Source organism: Somniosus microcephalus, chromosome 34 (genome assembly GCF_052327205.1).
Source record: "Somniosus microcephalus isolate GS21.2 chromosome 34, FLI_Smic_1.0, whole genome shotgun sequence".
Classification (NCBI taxonomy): domain Eukaryota; kingdom Metazoa; phylum Chordata; class Chondrichthyes; order Squaliformes; family Somniosidae; genus Somniosus; species Somniosus microcephalus.
The window spans coordinates 11059623-11079256 of record NC_141020.1 but is presented as its reverse complement, the minus strand read 5'-3'; the positions used below and the strand labels follow the sequence as shown (position 1 = coordinate 11079256).

Genomic DNA, 19634 nt, shown 5'->3' with positions numbered 1-19634 from the left:
CTAGAGTTTAGAAGAATGAGAGGGGATCTCATTGAAACTTATAAAATTCTAACAGGACTAGACAGACTAGATGCAGGAAGGATGTTCCCGATGGCGGGGGAGTCCAGAACCAGGGGTCACAGTCTAAGGATAAGGGGTAAACCATTTAGGACAGAGATGAGGAGGAATTTCTTCACCCAGAGAGTGGTGAACCTGTGGAATTCTCTACCACAGAAGGCAGTTGAGGCCAACTCATTAAATATATTCAAGAAGGAGTTAGATATATTTCTTAAGGTTAAAGGGATCAAGGGATATGGGGAGAAAGCAGGGACAGGGTACTGAATTTGGATGATCAGCCATGATCCCATTAAATGGTGGAACGGGCTCGAGGGGCCGAATGGCCTACTCCTGCTCCTATCTTCTATGTGACGTAAGAAAACTACTAGGCACTTGGTCTAAGCGTTAAACAAAGCTTTAATCAACTGTTTTACAACATGGAGTTCTAGTTGTGTCCTTCACTAGTTCCTGTAAAAGAATGTCCTGAGCAAGCTGGGCCCATGCCCGAGTATTTATACTCTCCCTGGACAGCGCCACCAGCAGGCCGCCCAGTATTATTTCATAAGTCATTTCCACATGAATGGCAAGATTCATGTCACTATGTTTCTATGAGAGAGAAGGGGGTTGCCAAGCTGCGCCGACAGGAGATAAGCGTGAAGACGGGGAAGAGTCAGGAAAGGTTGGGAGAGAAATAAAACTGGCGGAGGAAAATGAGAGAGACCGGGAGCAACCTTTCCGCGCAGGCCGCACCGGAGGAGCCGCGCCCGCGCCAAAATTTGAACGGGGCCGCGCGGCCAGTTAAAGGGACCGCGCACCCAAAAAAATAAATAAATGAGGGGGAGCATTGACCAGGAGGAACGGCAGAGTCTGTCGTTCCCAGCAGTGTATGTCAAGAGGGTGTGAACTGACAGTGTAATGAGGAAATGTGGCTCCTTCTGTTAGGTGCATGTTAATTAGGCCCTGTAATTAATGCCTGCAATTAAAGTATAAATCGCAGCAACTAATAGTTTTGTGTTAAATCAGTCACAGCTAATTATTTGCGGTGTTGTGATTACTAAATATTATCGCAGCAATGACTTCTTTTCCCCCCCCTTCTGACTAACACAGAACAGACTATAAAGGCTGGGCGTGCGGTAATTTTTTCAGATTTATTTCTTTAAAAGGCGCTGTGATGTGAAGAATTAAGCTTCACAAAGTGTAATTACAGGCCTGGCAGTCAAGGTTTTCTATTCTGCAGTGTATCATAGAAAGAAGCAAGAAAGAACTTGCATTTCTATAGCGCCTTTCACGACCACCGGACGTCCCAAAGCGCTTTACAGCCAATGAAGTACTTTATTGAAGTGTGGCCACCGTTGTAATGTAGGACGAGTAATCATTTCGTACTATTATTTTAAAGTTTTTATTTCACACAGCCCCTGCCGACAGTGCTGATTCATTCTAGGGGGGGGGGGGCGGTTACGGGTTCCCCTGGGGCCTCGGCAAAGCCCACCACCATATCACACAAGTAGCCCTTCCCCGTGAGTTTTCGGCCGTGGTCCAGCGGGTAGCCACCTCTCGCCTCCGAGTCAGAAGGTCGTGGGTTCGCAGTCCCACTCCCAGAGGCTTGAGCACAAAACAAAATCCAGGCTGTCGCTCCCAGCGCGGTGCTGAGGGGGTGCCGGGCTGTCGGATGAGACATTAAACCGAGGCCCCCGTCTGCCCTCTCTCGGGAGGACGTAAACGATCCCACGCCCACTATTTCGAAGAAGAGCAGGGGGGGAGTTCTCCCCAGGTGTCCGGGGGCCAATATTTATCCCTCAACTAACATCATTAAAAAACAGGTGATCACATTGCTGTTTGTGGGAGCTTGCTGTGCACAAATTGGCTGCCGGGTTTCCTACATTACAACAGTGACTACACTTCAAAAGTACTTCATTGACTGTAAAGCGCTTTGGGACATCTTGAGATCGTGGAAAGCACTTTCTTTCTTTTACCTCGCTCCTTACATCATCCCCGCTGAGGCGGAATCCCTCATCCCCACGACCCAATCTCTCCTCTCTGCTCCAAGATCCTCCTCATAACCTCCCCTTTTAGCCCTGCCCTCAGTCACCTCCCCCAGAATCTTCCCTCATACAATCTCGACTTCAACAACAGCTCCTCTGACAGAGCTGCACTCCCTCACTTTAACATTATCCTAGATCACGTGCTCTAATCCTGGAGAGCGGCTTGAGCCCACGGTTTAAAGGGTTAAATTGCGAGGACAGGCAGCATAAACTTGGGTTGTATTGCCTTGAGTTTAGAAGGTTTTGCGGGGGGTGATCTAATTGAGGTGCTTAAAATGATTACGGGTAGATGGAGAGAAGCTATTTCCTCTGGTGGGGGGAGTCCAGAATATGGGGGGGGCATCACCTTAAAATTAGAGCCTGGCCGTTCAGAGGTGATGTCAGGAAGCACTTCTTCACACAAAGGGGAGCGGAAATCTGGAACTCCCCCAAAATGTCGTGGATGCTGTGGGGGGGGGTCAATTGAAAATTTCAAGATGGAGATCGATATATTTTTGTTAGGCAGGGGTATTGAGATATGGAGCAAAGGCGGGTAAACAGGCGGAGTTGAGACAGAGGTCAAGCGCGATCTAACTGAATGGCGGAATAGGCTCGAGGGGCTGAATGGCCTCCTCCGGTTCCTATGGCCCAGGAAGTGGGAGTGCTGCCAAGCTGACACGGCGCAATCGAGAGACAATTTGCCCCACACCAGTCAATGCCGCCATGGCAACCACTCCCAGCGCTGGAAGAGCGAATTAACATTTTCCCCAGAGAGCACTGAGCCTCTGGAATGGGATGCCGGCTGGCGAGGTTGGGGGGCTGACTCTTCGCCTTCCAGAGGCCGCTGGACCGGTTCCCGACGGGGCAGAGATCGCATCATATTAGATTGATCTCTGGGATGAGAGGACGGTCCTGTGAGGAGAGATTGAGTAGACTGGGCCTAAACTCTCTGGAGTTTGGAAGAAGTTTGAGAGGTGATCTCATTGAAACGTATAAGATTCTGAGGGGGATTGACAGGGTAGACACTGTCAGTTCTGACGAAGGGTTTCGACCTGAAACATTGACTCTGTTTCTCTCTCCACGGATGTTGCCGGGCCTGCTGAGTTTTTCCAGCTTTTTCTGCTGTTATTTCAGATTTCCAGCATCCGCAGTATTTTGCTATCGTAGACACTGGGAGGTTATTTCCCCTTGGCTGGAGAGTCTAGAACCAGGGGTCACAGTCTCAGGATAAGGGGTCGGCCATTTAGGACTGAGATGAGAAGGAATTTCTTCACTCAGAGGGCGGTGAATCTTTGGAATTCTCTACCACAGAAGACAGTTGAGGCCAATTCATTAAATATATTCAAGAAGGAGTTGGATATATTTCTTAAGGCTAAAGGGATCAAGGGAATTCTCTCCCTCAGAGGGCTGTGGAGGCTCAGTCGTTGAGTATATTCAAGGCTGAGATCGAGAGATTTTTGGACTCTATGGGGAATCAGGGATATGGGGAATAGTGCGGGAAAGTGGTGTTGAGGTCAATGATCAGCCATGACCGTGTTGAATGACGGAGCAGGCTCGAGGGGCCGAATGGCCGACTCCTACTCTTGTTTCTTATGTAAGTGTCTTTATAGAAAACACTTGGTTCATGTGATCTCCTTGACTGGTTTCAATCACCTGAAGGGGTCGGAGAGGAATTTCTTTCCCTTATTTGCCCTGGGCGGGGGGGGGTTTCATTCTGTGGTTTTTTTTGGACTCTCCCAGGAGATTACATGACTGTGGAGGGAAGCGTGGGTTGGGATGGGGTGGTGGGGGGGAGGGGATAGGAAATGTCTGGTCATGATGCTCCAGCCATCAAGTAAGAAAAGAAAGAGAAAGAACTTCATTTCTATAGCGCCTTTCACGACCACCGGACGTCCCTATACAGCCAATGAAGTACTTTTTGAAGTGGAGTCACTGTTGTAATGTAGGAAACGCAGCAGCCAATTTGCGCACAGCAAGCTCCCACAAACAGCAATGAGATACATAACCAGATAATCTGCTATTGTGAATGTTGGTTGAGGGATAAATATTGGGGGGGAGTGCAGGGCGAACACGCCCTCACCCCCCAGCTCTTCTTTGAAATGTGTGACCAGCTGGTCTTTTCCGGCCCATCAGTTTTGAAGGTTGGTACATGGAGCGGGCGAGAAGGACCACCCCCCTAACCCGCCCCATCCCCCCCCACAACCTCACCTCAGCACGTGGTTGACCCAGATGATGTTCTTCTCGTTTCCGTTCTTGACGTTGATCGAGATCGTGGCGCTCGACTGCACCCACATGTAGCCGCCGTTCTTCTGCATCCAGCGGTAGTACTTGGTGACCACCTGACCCTTGTTTAACACTGCGGGGAAGAAGAGCAAGGGGTTTGTTCACGGGCGCCGTGGCAGAGTGAGAAGGTGAGGGGGGGCGTGGAGGGGGGAGGCTGAAGCAATAATGCTTTGGTCAGAATCCCACCAATAGTATGAGGGAGCTGGATTAACATCAGTAGAGATACAGTCAGTAACAGAGGGTGCTGGGGGAGAGGGGTTACTGAGCGACAGTGTGAGGGAGCTGGATTAACATCAGTAGAGATACAGTCAGTAACACAGGGTGCTGGGAGAGAGGGGTTACTGAGTGACAGTGTGAGGGAGCTGGATTAACATCAGTAGAGATACAGTCAGTAATACAGGGCACTGGGGGAGAGGGGTTACTGAGCGACAGTGTGAGGGAACTGGATTAACATCAGTAGAGACACAGTCAGTAACACAGGGCGCTGGGGGTAGGGGTTACTGAGCGACAGTGTGAGGGAGCTGGATTAACATCAGTAGAGACACAGTCAGTAACACAGGGCGCTGGGGGAGAAGGGTTACTGAGTGACAGTGTGAGGGAGCTAGATTAACATCAGTAGAGATACAGACAGTAACACAGTGTGCTGGGGGAGGGGTTACTGAGTGATGGTGTGAGGGAGCTGGATTAACATCAGTAGAGACACAGTCAGTAACGCAGGGCGCTGGGGGTAGGGGTTACTGAGTGACAGTGTGAGGGAGCTGGATTAACATCAGTAGAGACACAGTCAGTAACACAGGGCGCTGGGGGTAGGGGTTACTGAGCGACAGTGTGAGGGAGCTGGATTAACATCAGTAGAGACACAGTCAGTAACACAGGGCACTGGGGGTAGGGGTTACTGAGCGACAGTGTGAGGGAGCTGGATTAACACCAGTAGAGATACAGTCAGTAACACAGTGTGCTGGGGGGAGAGGGGTTACTGAGCGACAGTGTGAGGGAGCTGGATTAACACCAGTAGAGACACAGTCAGTAACACAGGGCGCTGGGGGTAGGGGTTACTGAGCGACAGTGTGAGGGAGCTGGATTAACATCAGTAGAGACACAGTCAGTGACACTTCCCTTCTCTATGTCCTCTCTCGCTTTATTTGTCTCACTCCTGTTTGTTTTTATCCATCTTTTGTTCTTTTTTCATCTCTGTGTTTACTCTCTCTCTCAGTCTCGTTCTCTCTGTCTCGCGCTCCCTCTCTCTGTCTCGCGCTCCCTCTCTCTGTCTCGCGTTCCCTCTCTCTGTCTCGCGCTCCCTCTCTCTGTCTGTCTCGCTCTCTGTCTCACACTCTCTCTGTCTCGCTCTCTCTCTCGCTCAGTCTCTCTCTCGCTCAGTCTCTCTCTGTCTCTCTCTTTCAGTTTTCGTGTCTCTCTCTCTCTGTCTCTCTCTCTCCCTCAGTCTCTCTCTCCCTCTCTCAGTCTCTCTCTCCCTCTCTCAGTCTCTCTCTCCCTCTCTCTCTCTCAGTCTCTCTCTCTCTCTCCCTCTCTGTCTCTCTCCCTCTCTCAGTCTCTCTCTCTCTCTCTCTCTCCCTCTCTCAGTCTCTCTCTCCCTCTCGCTCCCTCCCTCTCTCAGTCTCTCTCTCCCTCTCGCTCCCTCCCTCTCTCAGTCTCTCTCTCCCTCTCAGTCTCTCTCTCCCTCTCTGTCTCTCCCTCCCTCTCTCAGTCTCTCTCTCCCTCAGTCTCTCTCTCCCTCTCTCAGTCTCTCTCTCCCTCTCTGTCTCTCCCTCCCTCTCTCAGTCTCTCTCTCCCTCTCTCAGTCTCTCTCTCCCTCTCTCAGTCTCTCTCTCTCCCTCTCTCAGTCTCTCCCTCCCTCTCTCAGTCTCTCTCTCCCTCTCTCTGTCTCTCTCTCCCTCTCTCTGTCTCTCTCAGTCTCTCTGTCTCTCTCTCTCCCTCTCTCAGTCTCTCCCTCCCTCTCTCAGTCTCTCTCTCTCCCTCTCTCAGTCTCTCCCTCCCTCTCTCTGTCTCTCTCCCTCCCTCTCTCTGTCTCTCTCTCCCTCTCTCAGTCTCTCTCTCCCTCTCTCAGTTTCTCTCTCCCTCTCTCAGTCTCTCTCTCCCTCTCTGTCTCTCTCTCCCTCTCTCAGTTTCTCTCTCCCTCTCTCAGTCTCTCTCTCCCTCTCTCAGTCTCTCCCTCCCTCTCTCAGTTTCTCTCTCCCTCTCTCTGTCTCTCTCTCCCTCTCTGTTTCTCTCTCCCTCTCTCAGTCTCTCTCTCCCTCTCCCAGTCTCTCTCTCCCTCTGAGTTTCTCTCTCAGTCTCTCTCTCTCTCTTATCGTCAGTCTCTCCCGCTCTGCTCCAGCAGTGTATTGGGACTTGGAGTGATTGATGGGCTGAACTGTGGCAGCCCAGAAATAAAAAGCTTTAAATTCAATTCAGCAAACGTTCCGTTTTAATATCCCAACAACAAAACGGATTTAAAGTCTCGAATTCCACAGGAGTTGCTCATTTCAGTAAGTGCGATCAATTGCAATCGAGATAAATTGTGACAGATATATCTTTAACCCTTGAGGGAGCTGAAATGAGATCCACACCAGCCTTTAAAAAAAAACAGCACCACTCCCGGCACTGTATCTACGCTCGGAAACGACAATAACACTTTCAAAGAATTGCCTGCCAATTCCCTCTCGTCCCCGCTAGCCCCTCACATCCCTGAAGGGGCTACCACTGCCCTGGACACCAGCCCCTCTCTCTGCTAACTCACCCAACTAGAATCATCGAATGATACAGCACAGAACGAGGCCATTCGGCCCATCCTGCTTGTGCTGGCTCTTTGGTAGCGCTGTCCAATTAATCCCAATCCCCCCATCTCTTTCCCTGTAGCCCTGCACATTCCCCCCCCTGCCCCCCACCTTGAGTATTTATCCAATTCTCTTTGGAAAGTCACTGTTGAATCTGCTTCCACCGCCCTTTCAGGCAGCGTGTTCCAGATCACAACTCGCCGCATTAAAATCTGGCTGAACTTAATGCGTGAGGCTGGACAGTAAAAAGTGTTGGGAGGATATTCGTGCATGGAAGGCATCACAGCGGGGGCTCCGATCCTGCCCTCAGCTGCTGTCCACACACAGGACTCACTGGATACTGATCAGGAGCTCAATGTCTTTCTGGCTTTTCCCTCTCCCAGCCCAGGTGCGCTGAAGACAATTCCTGCCCAGTGCGGTCTTCACTGAGATACGTTCCATTTATACTGACGGGAGAACGAACTCTGGGTCAGGGAGGATCACTTACTTACTGAGCCACTGGGGGAGCTAGCGTCATTCTTCTAAACCTTTTTTGTTCCTGAACTTTGTGCTGTACAGGCTGACGTATATTAGGGCTGTGGAAGGGCGTTTGGGCATCAGGTGTTTAAATACTCCCAGGGCAGGCACAGCACGGGTCAGATACAGAGTAAAGCTCCCTCTACACCGCCCCATCAATCACTCCCAGGGCAGGTACAGCACGGGTTAGATACTGAGTAAAGCTCCCTCTGCACTGTCCCATCAAACACTCCCAGGGCAGGTACAGCACAGGTTAGATACAGAGTAAAGCTCCCTCTACACTGTCCCATCAAACACTCCCAGGGCAGGTACAGCACGGGTTAGATACAGAGTAAAGCTCCCTCTACACTGTCCCATCAAACACTCCCAGGGCAGGTACAGCACGGGTTAGATACAGAGTAAAGCTCCCTCTACACTATCCCATCAAACAGTCCCAGGGCAGGTACAGCACGGGTTAGATACAGAGTAAAGCTCCCTCTACACTGTCCCATCAAACAGTCCCAGGGCAGGTACAGCACGGGTTAGATACAGAGTAAAGCTCCCTCTACACTGTCCCATCAAACACTCCCAGGGCAGGTACAGCACGGGGTTAGATACAGAGTAAAGCTCCCTCTACACTGTCCCATCAAACACTCCCAGGGCAGGTACAGCACGGGTTAGATACAGAGTAAAGCTCCCTCTACACTATCCCATCAAACAGTCCCAGGGCAGGTACAGCACGGGTTAGATACAGAGTAAAGCTCCCTCTACACTGTCCCATCAAACACTCCCAGGGCAGGTGCAGCACGGGTTAGATACAGAGTAAAGCTCCCTCTACACTGTCCCATCAAACACTCCCAGGGCAGGTACAGCACGGGTTAGATACAGAGTAAAGCTCCCTCTACACTGTCCCATCAAACACTCCCAGGGCAGGTACAGCACGGGTTAGATACAGAGTAAAGCTCCCTCTACACTGTCCCATCAAACACTCCCAGGGCAGGTACAGCACGGGTTAGATACAGAGTAAAGCTCCCTCTACACTGGCCCATCAAACACTCCCAGGGCAGGTACAGCACGGGTTAGATACAGAGTAAAGCTCCCTCTACACTGTCCCATCAAACACTCCCGGGGCAGGTACAGCACGGGTTAGATACAGAGTAAAGCTCCCTCTACACTGTCCCATCAAACACTCCCGGGGCAGGTACAGCACGGGTTAGATACAGAGTAAAGCTCCCTCTACACTGTCCCATCAAACACTCCCAGGGCAGGTGCAGCACGGGTTAGATACAGAGTAAAGCTCCCTCTACACTGTCCCATCAAACACTCCCAGGGCAGGTACAGCACGGGTTAGATACAGAGTAAAGCTCCCTCTACACTATCCCATCAAACAGTCCCAGGGCAGGTACAGCACGGGTTAGATACAGAGTAAAGCTCCCTCTACACTGTCCCATCAAACAGTCCCAGGGCAGGTACAGCACGGGTTAGATACAGAGTAAAGCTCCCTCTACACTGTCCCATCAAACACTCCCAGGGCAGGTACAACACGGGGTTAGATACAGAGTAAAGCTCCCTCTACACTGTCCCATCAAACACTCCCAGGGCAGGTACAGCACGGGTTAGATACAGAGTAAAGCTCCCTCTACACTATCCCATCAAACAGTCCCAGGGCAGGTACAGCACGGGTTAGATACAGAGTAAAGCTCCCTCTACACTGTCCCATCAAACACTCCCAGGGCAGGTACAGCACAGGTTAGATACAGAGTAAAGCTCCCTCTACACTGTCCCATCAAACACTCCCAGGGCAGGTACAGCACGGGTTAGATACAGAGTAAAGCTCCCTCTACACTGTCCCATCAAACACTCCCAGGGCAGGTACAGCACGGGTTAGATACAGAGTAAAGCTCCCTCTACACTGTCCCATCAAACACTCCCAGGGCAGGTACAGCACGGGTTAGATACAGAGTAAAGCTCCCTCTACACTGGCCCATCAAACACTCCCAGGGCAGGTACAGCACGGGTTAGATACAGAGTAAAGCTCCCTCTACACTGTCCCATCAAACACTCCCGGGGCAGGTACAGCACGGGTTAGATACAGAGTAAAGCTCCCTCTACACTGTCCCATCAAACACTCCCGGGGCAGGTACAGCACGGGTTAGATATAGAGTAAAGCTCCCTCTACACTGTCCCATCAAACACTCCCAGGGCAGGTACAGCACGGGTTAGGTACAGAGTAAAGCTCCCTCTACACTGTCCCATCAAACACTCCCGGGGCAGGTACAGCACGGGTTAGATACAGAGTAAAGCTCCCTCTACACTGTCCCATCAAACACTCCCGGGGCAGGTACAGCACGGGTTAGAAACAGAGTAAAGCTCCTGGTCATATTGCAGTTGCAGTCTCTAGCCAGTAGATGACTTTGTGGTGCGTGTTTCTGAAGTCTCCCTACTCCTCCGCCATCTTGGATCTAAAGACCTCGCTCTGTCAACTGACTGGTGATGCCACGGGCAATCCCTGAGCATCAAGAATGAACTGAAAGGTCCTGCAACGTTCCTAAAGCAACATCGCCAGCATCTTGGGGATTTCCAGCGCCTCGCAGCGAACATAGAAAGATTAATAAAAAAGGAAGTTACTCACAGTCCAGGTGGCTGTGCCTGATCCCTTCTACATCCTCGGCGTGAATAAAGTGATAGCAGTTTTTCCCCACTACGTCTGTGGTAGACAGATCCATGTAATCGGAGATTCTGCGTTCAGATAAATAGAACAAACGGGCGTCAGAAACACAAGGAGACGTTGGAAACGCGCAGCAGGGCGGCCTGTGCAGAGAATGGACAAGTTTACGTTCCGCACACAGCAGCTTCATTTTCAAACCGGTTTCCATTCCTTACAGAACCTGCCCCCCGCCCCTCAGGTTTTCCATCTCCCCCCCCTCCCATTTTGTCACATAGGAATTGCTAGACGAATGAAAGACCAAGGCCCACCTTGTTCGCCTTCTACCATCCTTGGCGGTCGCATGATACAACCATAAATGGAGTTATTGACTGATCACGGCCGCCAATCTCCATCAAAACGAAAGATCTGCAGGTGGGGGTGGGGGGGACTAATTGGAGAGCTCTTTCAAAGAGCTGGCACAGGCATGATGGGCCGAATGGCCTCCTCCTGTGCTGCATCATTCTGTGAATTAGTCTACGACAGACCCAGGTACGAGGCGAAGAAAACCCCAGTGGTGGAGAGCTTTGGAGACCACAGGTCCAATGTTGCCTGTTCCTCCCAAACACTTATGTCTCAGATTTCTTATATACTCTGTCACATTTCCCCAGATCTGATTTCTGGGATGAGGGGATTGTCCTATGAGGAGAGATTGAGTAGACTAGGCCTACATTCGCTAGAGTTTAGAAGAATGAGAGACGATCTTATTGAAACATATCAAATTCTTACAGGGCTTGACAGGGTAGATGCAGGGAGGATGTTTCCCCTGGCTGGGGAGTCTAGAACCAGGGGTCACAGTCTCAGAATAAGGGGTCGGCCATTTAGGACTGAGATGAGGAGAAATTTCTTCACTCAGAGGGTGGTGAATCTTTGGAATTCTCTCCCCCAGAGGGCTGTGGAGGCTCAGTCGTTGAGTATATTCAAGGCAGGGATCGATGGAATTTTGGATATTAAGGGAATCAAGGGATATGGGGATAGTGCGGGAAGGTGGAGTTGAGGTAGAAGATCAGCCATGATCTCTTATGTTCTTGTAATCACCCCCTCTTCCCTGGTTATTTAGACACCCGTTGTCTCTGTAACATCTCAAAGCTTCTTGTCTCTTACTCGACCAAGCTGATCTCTCTTCACTTTATTAATGCCCCGGGCGGTTACGAGTTCAAATCAGCGAGAGTAAATATGGATGGAAAGCACAAAAAAAACAGGAGGGGGAGTGGATAATAGCGAGCGAGACAGACGTGTGACAGAGAGGGGAGAGGAACAAAGTCATGGTGAAATATTAGATGAAATAAACATAGTGAGAGAGGAAGTATTAAGGGGTTTAGCATCTTTGAAAGTGGATAAATCCCCAGGCCCGGATGAAATGTATCCCAAACTGTTAAGAGAAGTCAGAGAGGAAATAGCAGAGGCTCTGACCATCATTTTCCAATCCTCTCTGGCTACAGGTATGGTGTGGTGTGGAGATGCCGGAGTTGGACTGGGGTGGACAAATGTAAGAAGTCACACAACACCAGGTTATAGTCCAACAGCTTTATTTGAAATCACAAGCTTTCGGAGCGCTGCTCCTTCGTCAGGTGAAGTGGAGAAATGCATAAAGACACAGATTATACAGTCAGAGAATCATGTCAGATGTTTACAGGTAATGTTTCCAACTGCCATTTATCACATTACCTGTAAACATCTGACATGATTCTCTGACTATATAAGCTGTGTCTTTATGCATTTCTCCACTTCACCTGACGAAGGAGCAGCGCTCCGAAAGCTTGTGATTTCAAATAAAGCTGTTGGACTATAACCTGGTGTTGTGTGACTTCTTACAGGTGTGGTGCTGGAGGACTGGAGGACTGCTAACGTGGTACCGTTGTTTAAAAAGGGAGAAAGGGATAGACCGAGTAATTACAGACCAGTCAGCCTAACCTCGATGGTGGGAAAATTATTGGAAAAAATTCTGAGGGACAGGATAAACCTTCATTTAGAAAGACACGGATTAATTAGGGACAGTCAGCATGGATTTGTTAAGGGAAGGTCACGTCTGACTAACTTGATTGAATTTTTTGAGGAGGTAACAAGGAGGGTCGATGAGGGTAGTGCGTTTGATGTAGTCTATATGGATTTTAGCAAGGCCTTTGATAAGGTCCCGCACGGCAGACCGGTCATGAAAGTAAAAGCCCATGGGATCCAAGGCAAAGTTGGATTCAAAATTGGCTCAGAGGCAGGAAACAAAGGGTAATGGTCGAAGGGTGTTTTTGTGACTGGAAGGCTGTTTCCAGGGGGGTTCCGCAGGGCTCAGTACTGGGTCCTTTGCTTTTTGTGGTATATGTCAATGATTTGGACTTGAATGTAGGAAGTATGATTAAGAAGTTTGTAGATGATACAAAAATTGGCCGTGTGGTTGATAATGAAGCAGAAAGCTGCAGACTGCAGGAAGATATCAATGGACTGGTCAGGTGGGCAGAACAGTGGCAAATGGAATTCAATCCGGAGAAGTGTGAGGTAATGCATTTGGGGAGGGCTAACAAGGCAAGGGAATACACATTAAATGGTAGGACACTGAGAAGTGTAGAGGATCAGAGGGACCTTGGAGTGCAGGTCCACAGATCCCTGAAGGTAGCAGGACAGGTAGATAAGGTGGTTAAGAAGGTATACGGGATACTTGCCTTTAGTAGCCGAGGCATAGAATATAAGAGCAGGGAGGTTATGCTCGAACTGTATAAAACACTAGTTAGGCCTCAGCTAGAATACTGCGTGCAGTTCTGGTCACCACATTACAGGAAGGATGTGATTGCACTAGAGAGGGTGCAGAGGAGATTTACCAGGATGTTGCCTGGGCTGGGGAATTTTAGCTATGAGGAAAGATTGGATAGGCTGGGGTTGTTTTCTTTGGAACTGAGGGGAGACCTAATTGAGGTGTATACAATTATGAGGGGCCTAGATAGAGTGGATGGGAAGGACCTATTTCCCTTAGCAGAGGGGTCAATAAGTAGGAGGCCTAGATTTAAAGTAATTGGTTGGAAGTTTAGAGGGTAGTTGAGGAGAATTTTTTCCACCCAGAGGGCGGTGGGGGTCTGGAACTCACTGCCTGAAAGGGTGGTCGAGGCAGAAATCTTCATCACATTTAAAAAGTACTTGGATATGCACTTGAAGTGCCGTAACCCACAGGGCTACGGACCAAGAGCTGGAAAGTGGGATTAGGCTGGATAACTCTTTGTCGGCCGGCACGGACACGATGGGCCGAATGGCCTCCTTCTGTGCTGTAACTTTCTGTGATTCAATGGTGGAAATTCATATCTCTTGTCCACGTCCTATTATTCATGACATTTGAATTAAATGGAAACAGTCAGGGGACTCCAGTGTACACAGATAGAAGAATCTGTGCACCTGAAAGGACAATTTTTATAAATATATATATATATTATGATTAAATTTAAACAGTATGGTAATTTGATTTTTTAAAATGCTGTCAGGAGACCTGGACTGACACACACAGCACAGACACTGTTCACAGTCGACGGTGTTCTCTTGTCTCTCTCAGTCACAGGGAACCTGTCCATTGTCGTGCGAATCGGGGATGCCACGTTCGTGTGACAGGCAGCTCGAAACCTGTAATTGTCCCAGCAGATAGCTCGACAGACAGATTACTCCAAACAGGTACAACAGACAGACACATTTGAGATGGATGGAGATAAAATAGCCAGACCAATGGGCGCATATATACAGCTGACAAACAGCTAGATTAAGCAGACAGATAGACAGGCAGGCGGACCAACAGATAGACCGATAAATAGACAGGCAGGCGGACCAACAGATAGACCGATAAATAGACAGGCAGGCGGACCAACAGATAGACCGATAAATAGACAGGCAGGCGGACCAACAGATAGACCGATAAATAGACAGGCAGGCGGACCAACAGATAGACCGATAAATAGACAGGCAGGCGGACCAACAAATAGACCGATAAATAGACAGGCAGGCGGACCAACAGATAGACCAATAAATAGACAGGCAGGCGGACCAACAGATAGACCAATAAATAGACAGGCAGGCGGACCAACAGATAGACCAATAAATAGACAGGCAGGCGGACCAACAGATAGACCGATAAATAGACAGGCAGGCGGACCAACAGATAGACCGATAAATAGACAGGCAGGCGGACCAACAGATAGACCGATAAATAGACAGGCAGGCGGACCAACAGATAGACCGATAAATAGACAGGCAGGCGGACCAACAGATAGACCGATAAATAGACAGGCAGGCGGACCAACAGATAGATAGACATACGATACAAATAGATAGACAGAAGGACCAACAGATAGATAGACATACGATTCAGATAGATAGACATACGATTCAGATAGATAGACATACGATTCAGATAGATAGACATACGATTCAGATAGATAGACATACGATTCAGATAGATAGACATACGATTCAGATAGATAGATAGATAGACATACGATTCAGATAGATAGACATACGATTCAGATAGATAGACATACGATTCAGATAGATAGACATACGATTCAGATAGATAGACATATGATTCAGATAGACATACGATTCAGATAGATAGACATACGATTCAAATAGATAGATAGATAGACAGACATACGATTCAGATAGATAGACATACGATTCAGATAGACATATGATTCAGATAGACATACGATTCAGATAGATAGACATACGATTCAGATAGATAGACATACGATTCAGATAGATAGATAGATAGACAGACATACGATTCAGATAGATAGACATACGATTCAAATAGATAGATAGATAGACAGACATACGATTCAGATAGATAGACATACGATTCAGATAGATAGACATACGATTCAGATAGATAGACATACGATTCAGATAGACAGAAGGACCAACAGATAGATAGACATACAATACAGATAGATAGATAGACATACGATAGACAGATAGTTAGGCAGAAGGACCAACAGATAGATAAGACAGATGAATAGAGCGAGATTCTGAAATAAAAATAAAAAATACTTAAAATGCACAGATGGCGGCCTAGAGTCGGAATGAGCGAGATGGAATGTACCCGGGCGCTCCTTGCAATGTCCCGCTGCCTTTGCTCTTCAATGTGCCGACTGCTGGTGGTATGTCCTCCCTGCACTCCCCGCCGCGTGGAGGCACTGACCTGTTCTCACAGTAGATGATCTGCAGGTCCAGGCTGACCCTGGAGACGAACATGTGGCACTCGATCCGGACCTCGTTGATGGTGGAAGGAGGGAGAGTGTGCGCGAGTGCCACCATCCCCATGAACCGGGTGGGAACGGCGCGAGTGTGAGGCAGCGATATCCGAGGCCGCAAGCGCCCCGTGACGTGAATAACCTGCGAAGGAAAGAGCTAAATTCACCCAGAGTCCAAATTTCCTCTCAGCAACCTCTATTGCAGCTCCTAGAGACATTTCAAGGCGTTTAGCATGGGATAAAAATCATTTTTGAAATTCAGCGACGTGTTTCTCACGTAGGCAAATAGGCATTTTGCGCACAGCAAGATCCCACAAACAGCAGAAAGTTGAATGACCAGTTCTGGTGGTTGAGGGATAACTATTGGTCAGGAGAGTGGGGAGAACTCCCCCCCCCCCCCCCGCCGTTCCTCTTCACATAGTGACCGTGGGATCTTTTAAAGTCCACCCTAAACAGGCAGGCGGGGGGGGGGGGAATGTCTCGGTTTAATGTCTAGTCCGCTGCGGAAACTTCTCTCTCAGTGCTGCACTAGGCGTGCAGGGAACGAGAGCACTGTTGCCTCACAGCGCCAGGGACCCGGGTTCGAATCCGGCCTCGGGTGACGGTCTGTGTGGCGTTTGCACATTCTCCCCGTGTTTGCGTGGGTTTCCTCCGGGTGCTCCGGTTTCCTCCCACAGTCCAAAGATATGCGGGTTAGGTTGATTGGCTATGATAAATTGACCCTTAGTGTTAGGGGTATTAAATACGTGGGGTTACGGGGATCGGGTGGGATATGTGTCGGTGCAGGCTCGATGGGCCGAAATGGCCTCTATCTGCACTGTGGGGTTTCTGTGATTCTGTGAAAAGATCGAGTAGGGGGGGGGGGAATGAAGTCTGTAGCTGAGCCTTGGCTTTGTGCTGCTGTTTGACTGAACGCTTTTGGCTCGAACTCCTTTATTCTGCCACAAGGGGGCAATCCTGCTCCACAGCCTGAAAATCTTGTGCTGCAAAATTAATGTTAAACCACCATTCAGTCAAACTCTTCAAAATTAATTTCTCTCCTCACTTTTAGCTGCGTGGACCAGACTGATCCCAGAGCAGCCACCAATCCGCGCCCCCCCCTCCCTATTTTTAGTGCTCTCTGTTGTCGACCGTCAGGGTGAGATGAGAGTAAGACTTGCATTTATATAGCGCCTTTCACGACCTCAGGACGTCCCAAAGCGCTTTACAGCCAATGAAGTACTTTTTGAAGTGTGGTCACTGTTGTAATGTAGGAAACGCGGCAGCCAAATTGCGCACAGCAAGCTCCCACAAACAACGACGTGATAATGTCCAGATAATCAGTTTTTAGTGATGTTGATTGAGGGATAAATATTGGCCCCAGGACACCGGGGAGAGCTCCCCCTGCTCTTCTTCGAAATAGTGGCCATGGGATCTTTTACGTCCGCCTGAGAGAGCAGACGGGGCCTCGGTTTAACGTCTCATCCGAAAGACGGCACCTCCGACAGTGCAGCACTCCCTCAGCACTGCACTGGGAGCGTCAGCCCGGATTTTTGTGCTCAAGTCTCTGGAGTGGGACTTGAACCCACGACCTTCTGACTCAGAGGCTGATTGACTTTTCCACCGTAATGTTACCAGGGTTCCAAGGGTTAGATTATGAGGAGAGATTAAATAAACTAGGCTTGTGTTCCCTGGAATATAGAAGGTTTAAGGGGTGATTTGTTTGAGGTTTGTTAGGAATTTGAAAGGAATTGATAAGGATAGTTAGAGAGAGAGAATTTTTTTCCCACTGGTGCGGGGAGTCTCGGACGAGGGGTCATAACCTTAAAATCAGAGCCAGTCCATTCAGGAGAGAAGTTTAGGAAACACTTCTTCATGCTAAGGGTGGTAGAAGTGTGGAACTCTCTCCCATTGAATGGCAATAGATTGGGAGAAGGGGAAGTGCAGAGAGACCTGGGTGTTCTTGTGCACCAGTCGCTGAAGGTAAGCATGCAGGTGCAGCAGACGGTTAAGAAGGCAAATGGTATGTTGGCCTTCATAGCGAGAGGGTTCGAGTACAGGAACAAGGATGTCTTGCTGCAGTTGTACAGGGCCTTGGTGAGACCGCACCTGGAGTATTGTGTGCAGTTTTGGTCACCTTATCCGAGGAAGGATGTTCTTGCCATGGAGGGAGTGCAGCGAAGATTCACCAGACTGATACCTGGGATGGCAGGAATGACGTATGAGGAGAGATTGGGTTGATTGGGCTTATACTCGCTGGAGTTTAGAAGATTGAGAGGGGATCTCATCGAAACCTATAAAATTCTGTCAGGTCTGGACAGACTAGATGCAGGAAGGATGTTCCCGATGGCGGGGAGTCCAGAACCAGGGGTCATAGTCTAAGGATAAGGGGTAAGCCATTTAGGACTGAAATGAGGAGGAATTTCTTCACCCAGAGAGTGGTGAACCTGTGGAATTCTCTGCCACAGAGGGCGGTGGAGGCCAATTCATTAAATATATTCAAGAAAGAGTTGGATATATTTCTTGAGGCTAAAGGGATCAAGGGATATGGGGAGAAAGCAGGGACAGGGTACTGAATTTGGATGATCAGCCATGATCTCATTGAATGGCGGAGCAGGCTCGAGGGGCCGAATGGCCTCCTCCTGCTCCTATCTTCTATGTTTCTTCTATGTTTAAAAAGCAGCAGATGCCAGCTCAATTAATCATTCTAAACCTGAGACCGATAGAATTTTGCTCGACCGGGGTATTAAGGGATATGGAGCCAAGGCGAGTGGATGGAGTTAGGATACAGATCAGCCATGATCTCACTGAATGGCTGGAGGGGCTGAATGGCCTCCTCCTGTTCCTACGATAGTCCTGGGAGGTTGGAGCAATGCGAGAGCGCGAGTGCCAATAGGCTATTAAATTAAGGAGGCATCATATTCGATCGCACTCATCCCGTTCTCAACCAACATCCGCACTTGCAAACCTTCAATAGGGGTCAGTGGATCATCAGCAAAGGCTGAACAGGCTGGGGCTCTTTTCTGTAGAAAAGAGAAGGCTTGCTAGAGATCTTTAAGATTATGAAAGGGGTTCGATAGGGTAGACGTAGAGAACATGTTTCCACTTGTGGGGGAGACCAGAACTAGGGGCCATAAATATCAGATCGTCACTAATAAATCCAAGAGGGAATTCAGGAGAAACTTCTTTACCCAGAGAGTGGTGAGAATGTGGAACTCGCTCCCACAGGGAGTGGTTGAGACGAATAGTATAGATGCATTTAAGGGGAATGTAGATAGACACATGAGGGAGAAAGGAATAGAAGGTTATGCTGATGGGGTGAGATGAAGAGGGGTGGGAGGAGGCTCGTGTGGAGCATAAACACCAGCACGGTGCAGTTGGACAGAGTGGCCTGTTTCTGTGTCTGTACATTCGATCTAAGAGTTTGAGGGAGATTGGAGGAGAGAGGCTCAGGGAGGAAAAGAGACTGGAGGAGACAGATAGAGACGGAAAACAGATAGTCTGGGGAGGGACAATAAAGGAGAGAGAGATCTGTCGGAATCATGAACACGGTGTGCTGTTGTGCAGATGGCCCTGTGCATACGAATTCATTGTCATTGTAGTGGTAATACTCCAGTGAGTATAATCGCGAGATACAAACAGCCTTTTATGTGAAGCACAGTACAGGCTGTGTTGTAACGCAGAGGCTGTTTTATTATCTGGCTGTGTTCTTATCAAGGTGAGGGCTGAGAGGGCAGCAGACTTTACCACAGAGCAGCCAGGAGAACATTCGGCATTCCCGAGCTCCCTCTCCAGTCAGGAAACGCTCCAGATTCTGCTGCTCCACGTTTAGACATCTGCAGGAGGAAGCTCACCTTTGGCACTCACCCTGATGTATATTTAGTAAAATGTCTTTATAATATATTTTTTAAATCTTCAAAACAGCCTGGAATTGGACTCCCCCTGCCTGGCGGAGACTTGGCCGGGAGCAAGGGGCGGTGGGGGGGGGAGGGGAGCGGAGAATTTACCCTCCTTTCTTGCCCCCCGATCTGGCTGACTGGGATTTCACTTATGCAGAGGGTGAGGGTGTGGGTGAGGGTGAGGGGAGTGTGAGGGTGAGGGTGAGGGGGAGGAGCGGGTGAGG

The 19634-nt window shown here is 49.2% G+C and overlaps 1 protein-coding gene across 3 annotated transcripts in view; it reads right to left on the bottom strand.

Moving 5' to 3' along the window:
- The window catches only part of LOC147096759 (neuronal PAS domain-containing protein 3-like), a 448957-nt gene that overhangs the window by 14119 nt on the left and 415204 nt on the right, over nucleotides 1-19634 (bottom strand). For all 3 annotated transcript variants that reach the window (XM_085973376.1, XM_085973378.1, XM_085973377.1), the window contains exons 8-10: nucleotides 15481-15674; nucleotides 10242-10348; nucleotides 4266-4413 (exon numbers count right to left, since the gene is read on the bottom strand). In XM_085973376.1, the coding sequence (XP_085829502.1) occupies nucleotides 4266-4413; nucleotides 10242-10348; nucleotides 15481-15674 (449 nt within the window). The remainder of the gene's footprint in view (nucleotides 1-4265; nucleotides 4414-10241; nucleotides 10349-15480; nucleotides 15675-19634) is intronic.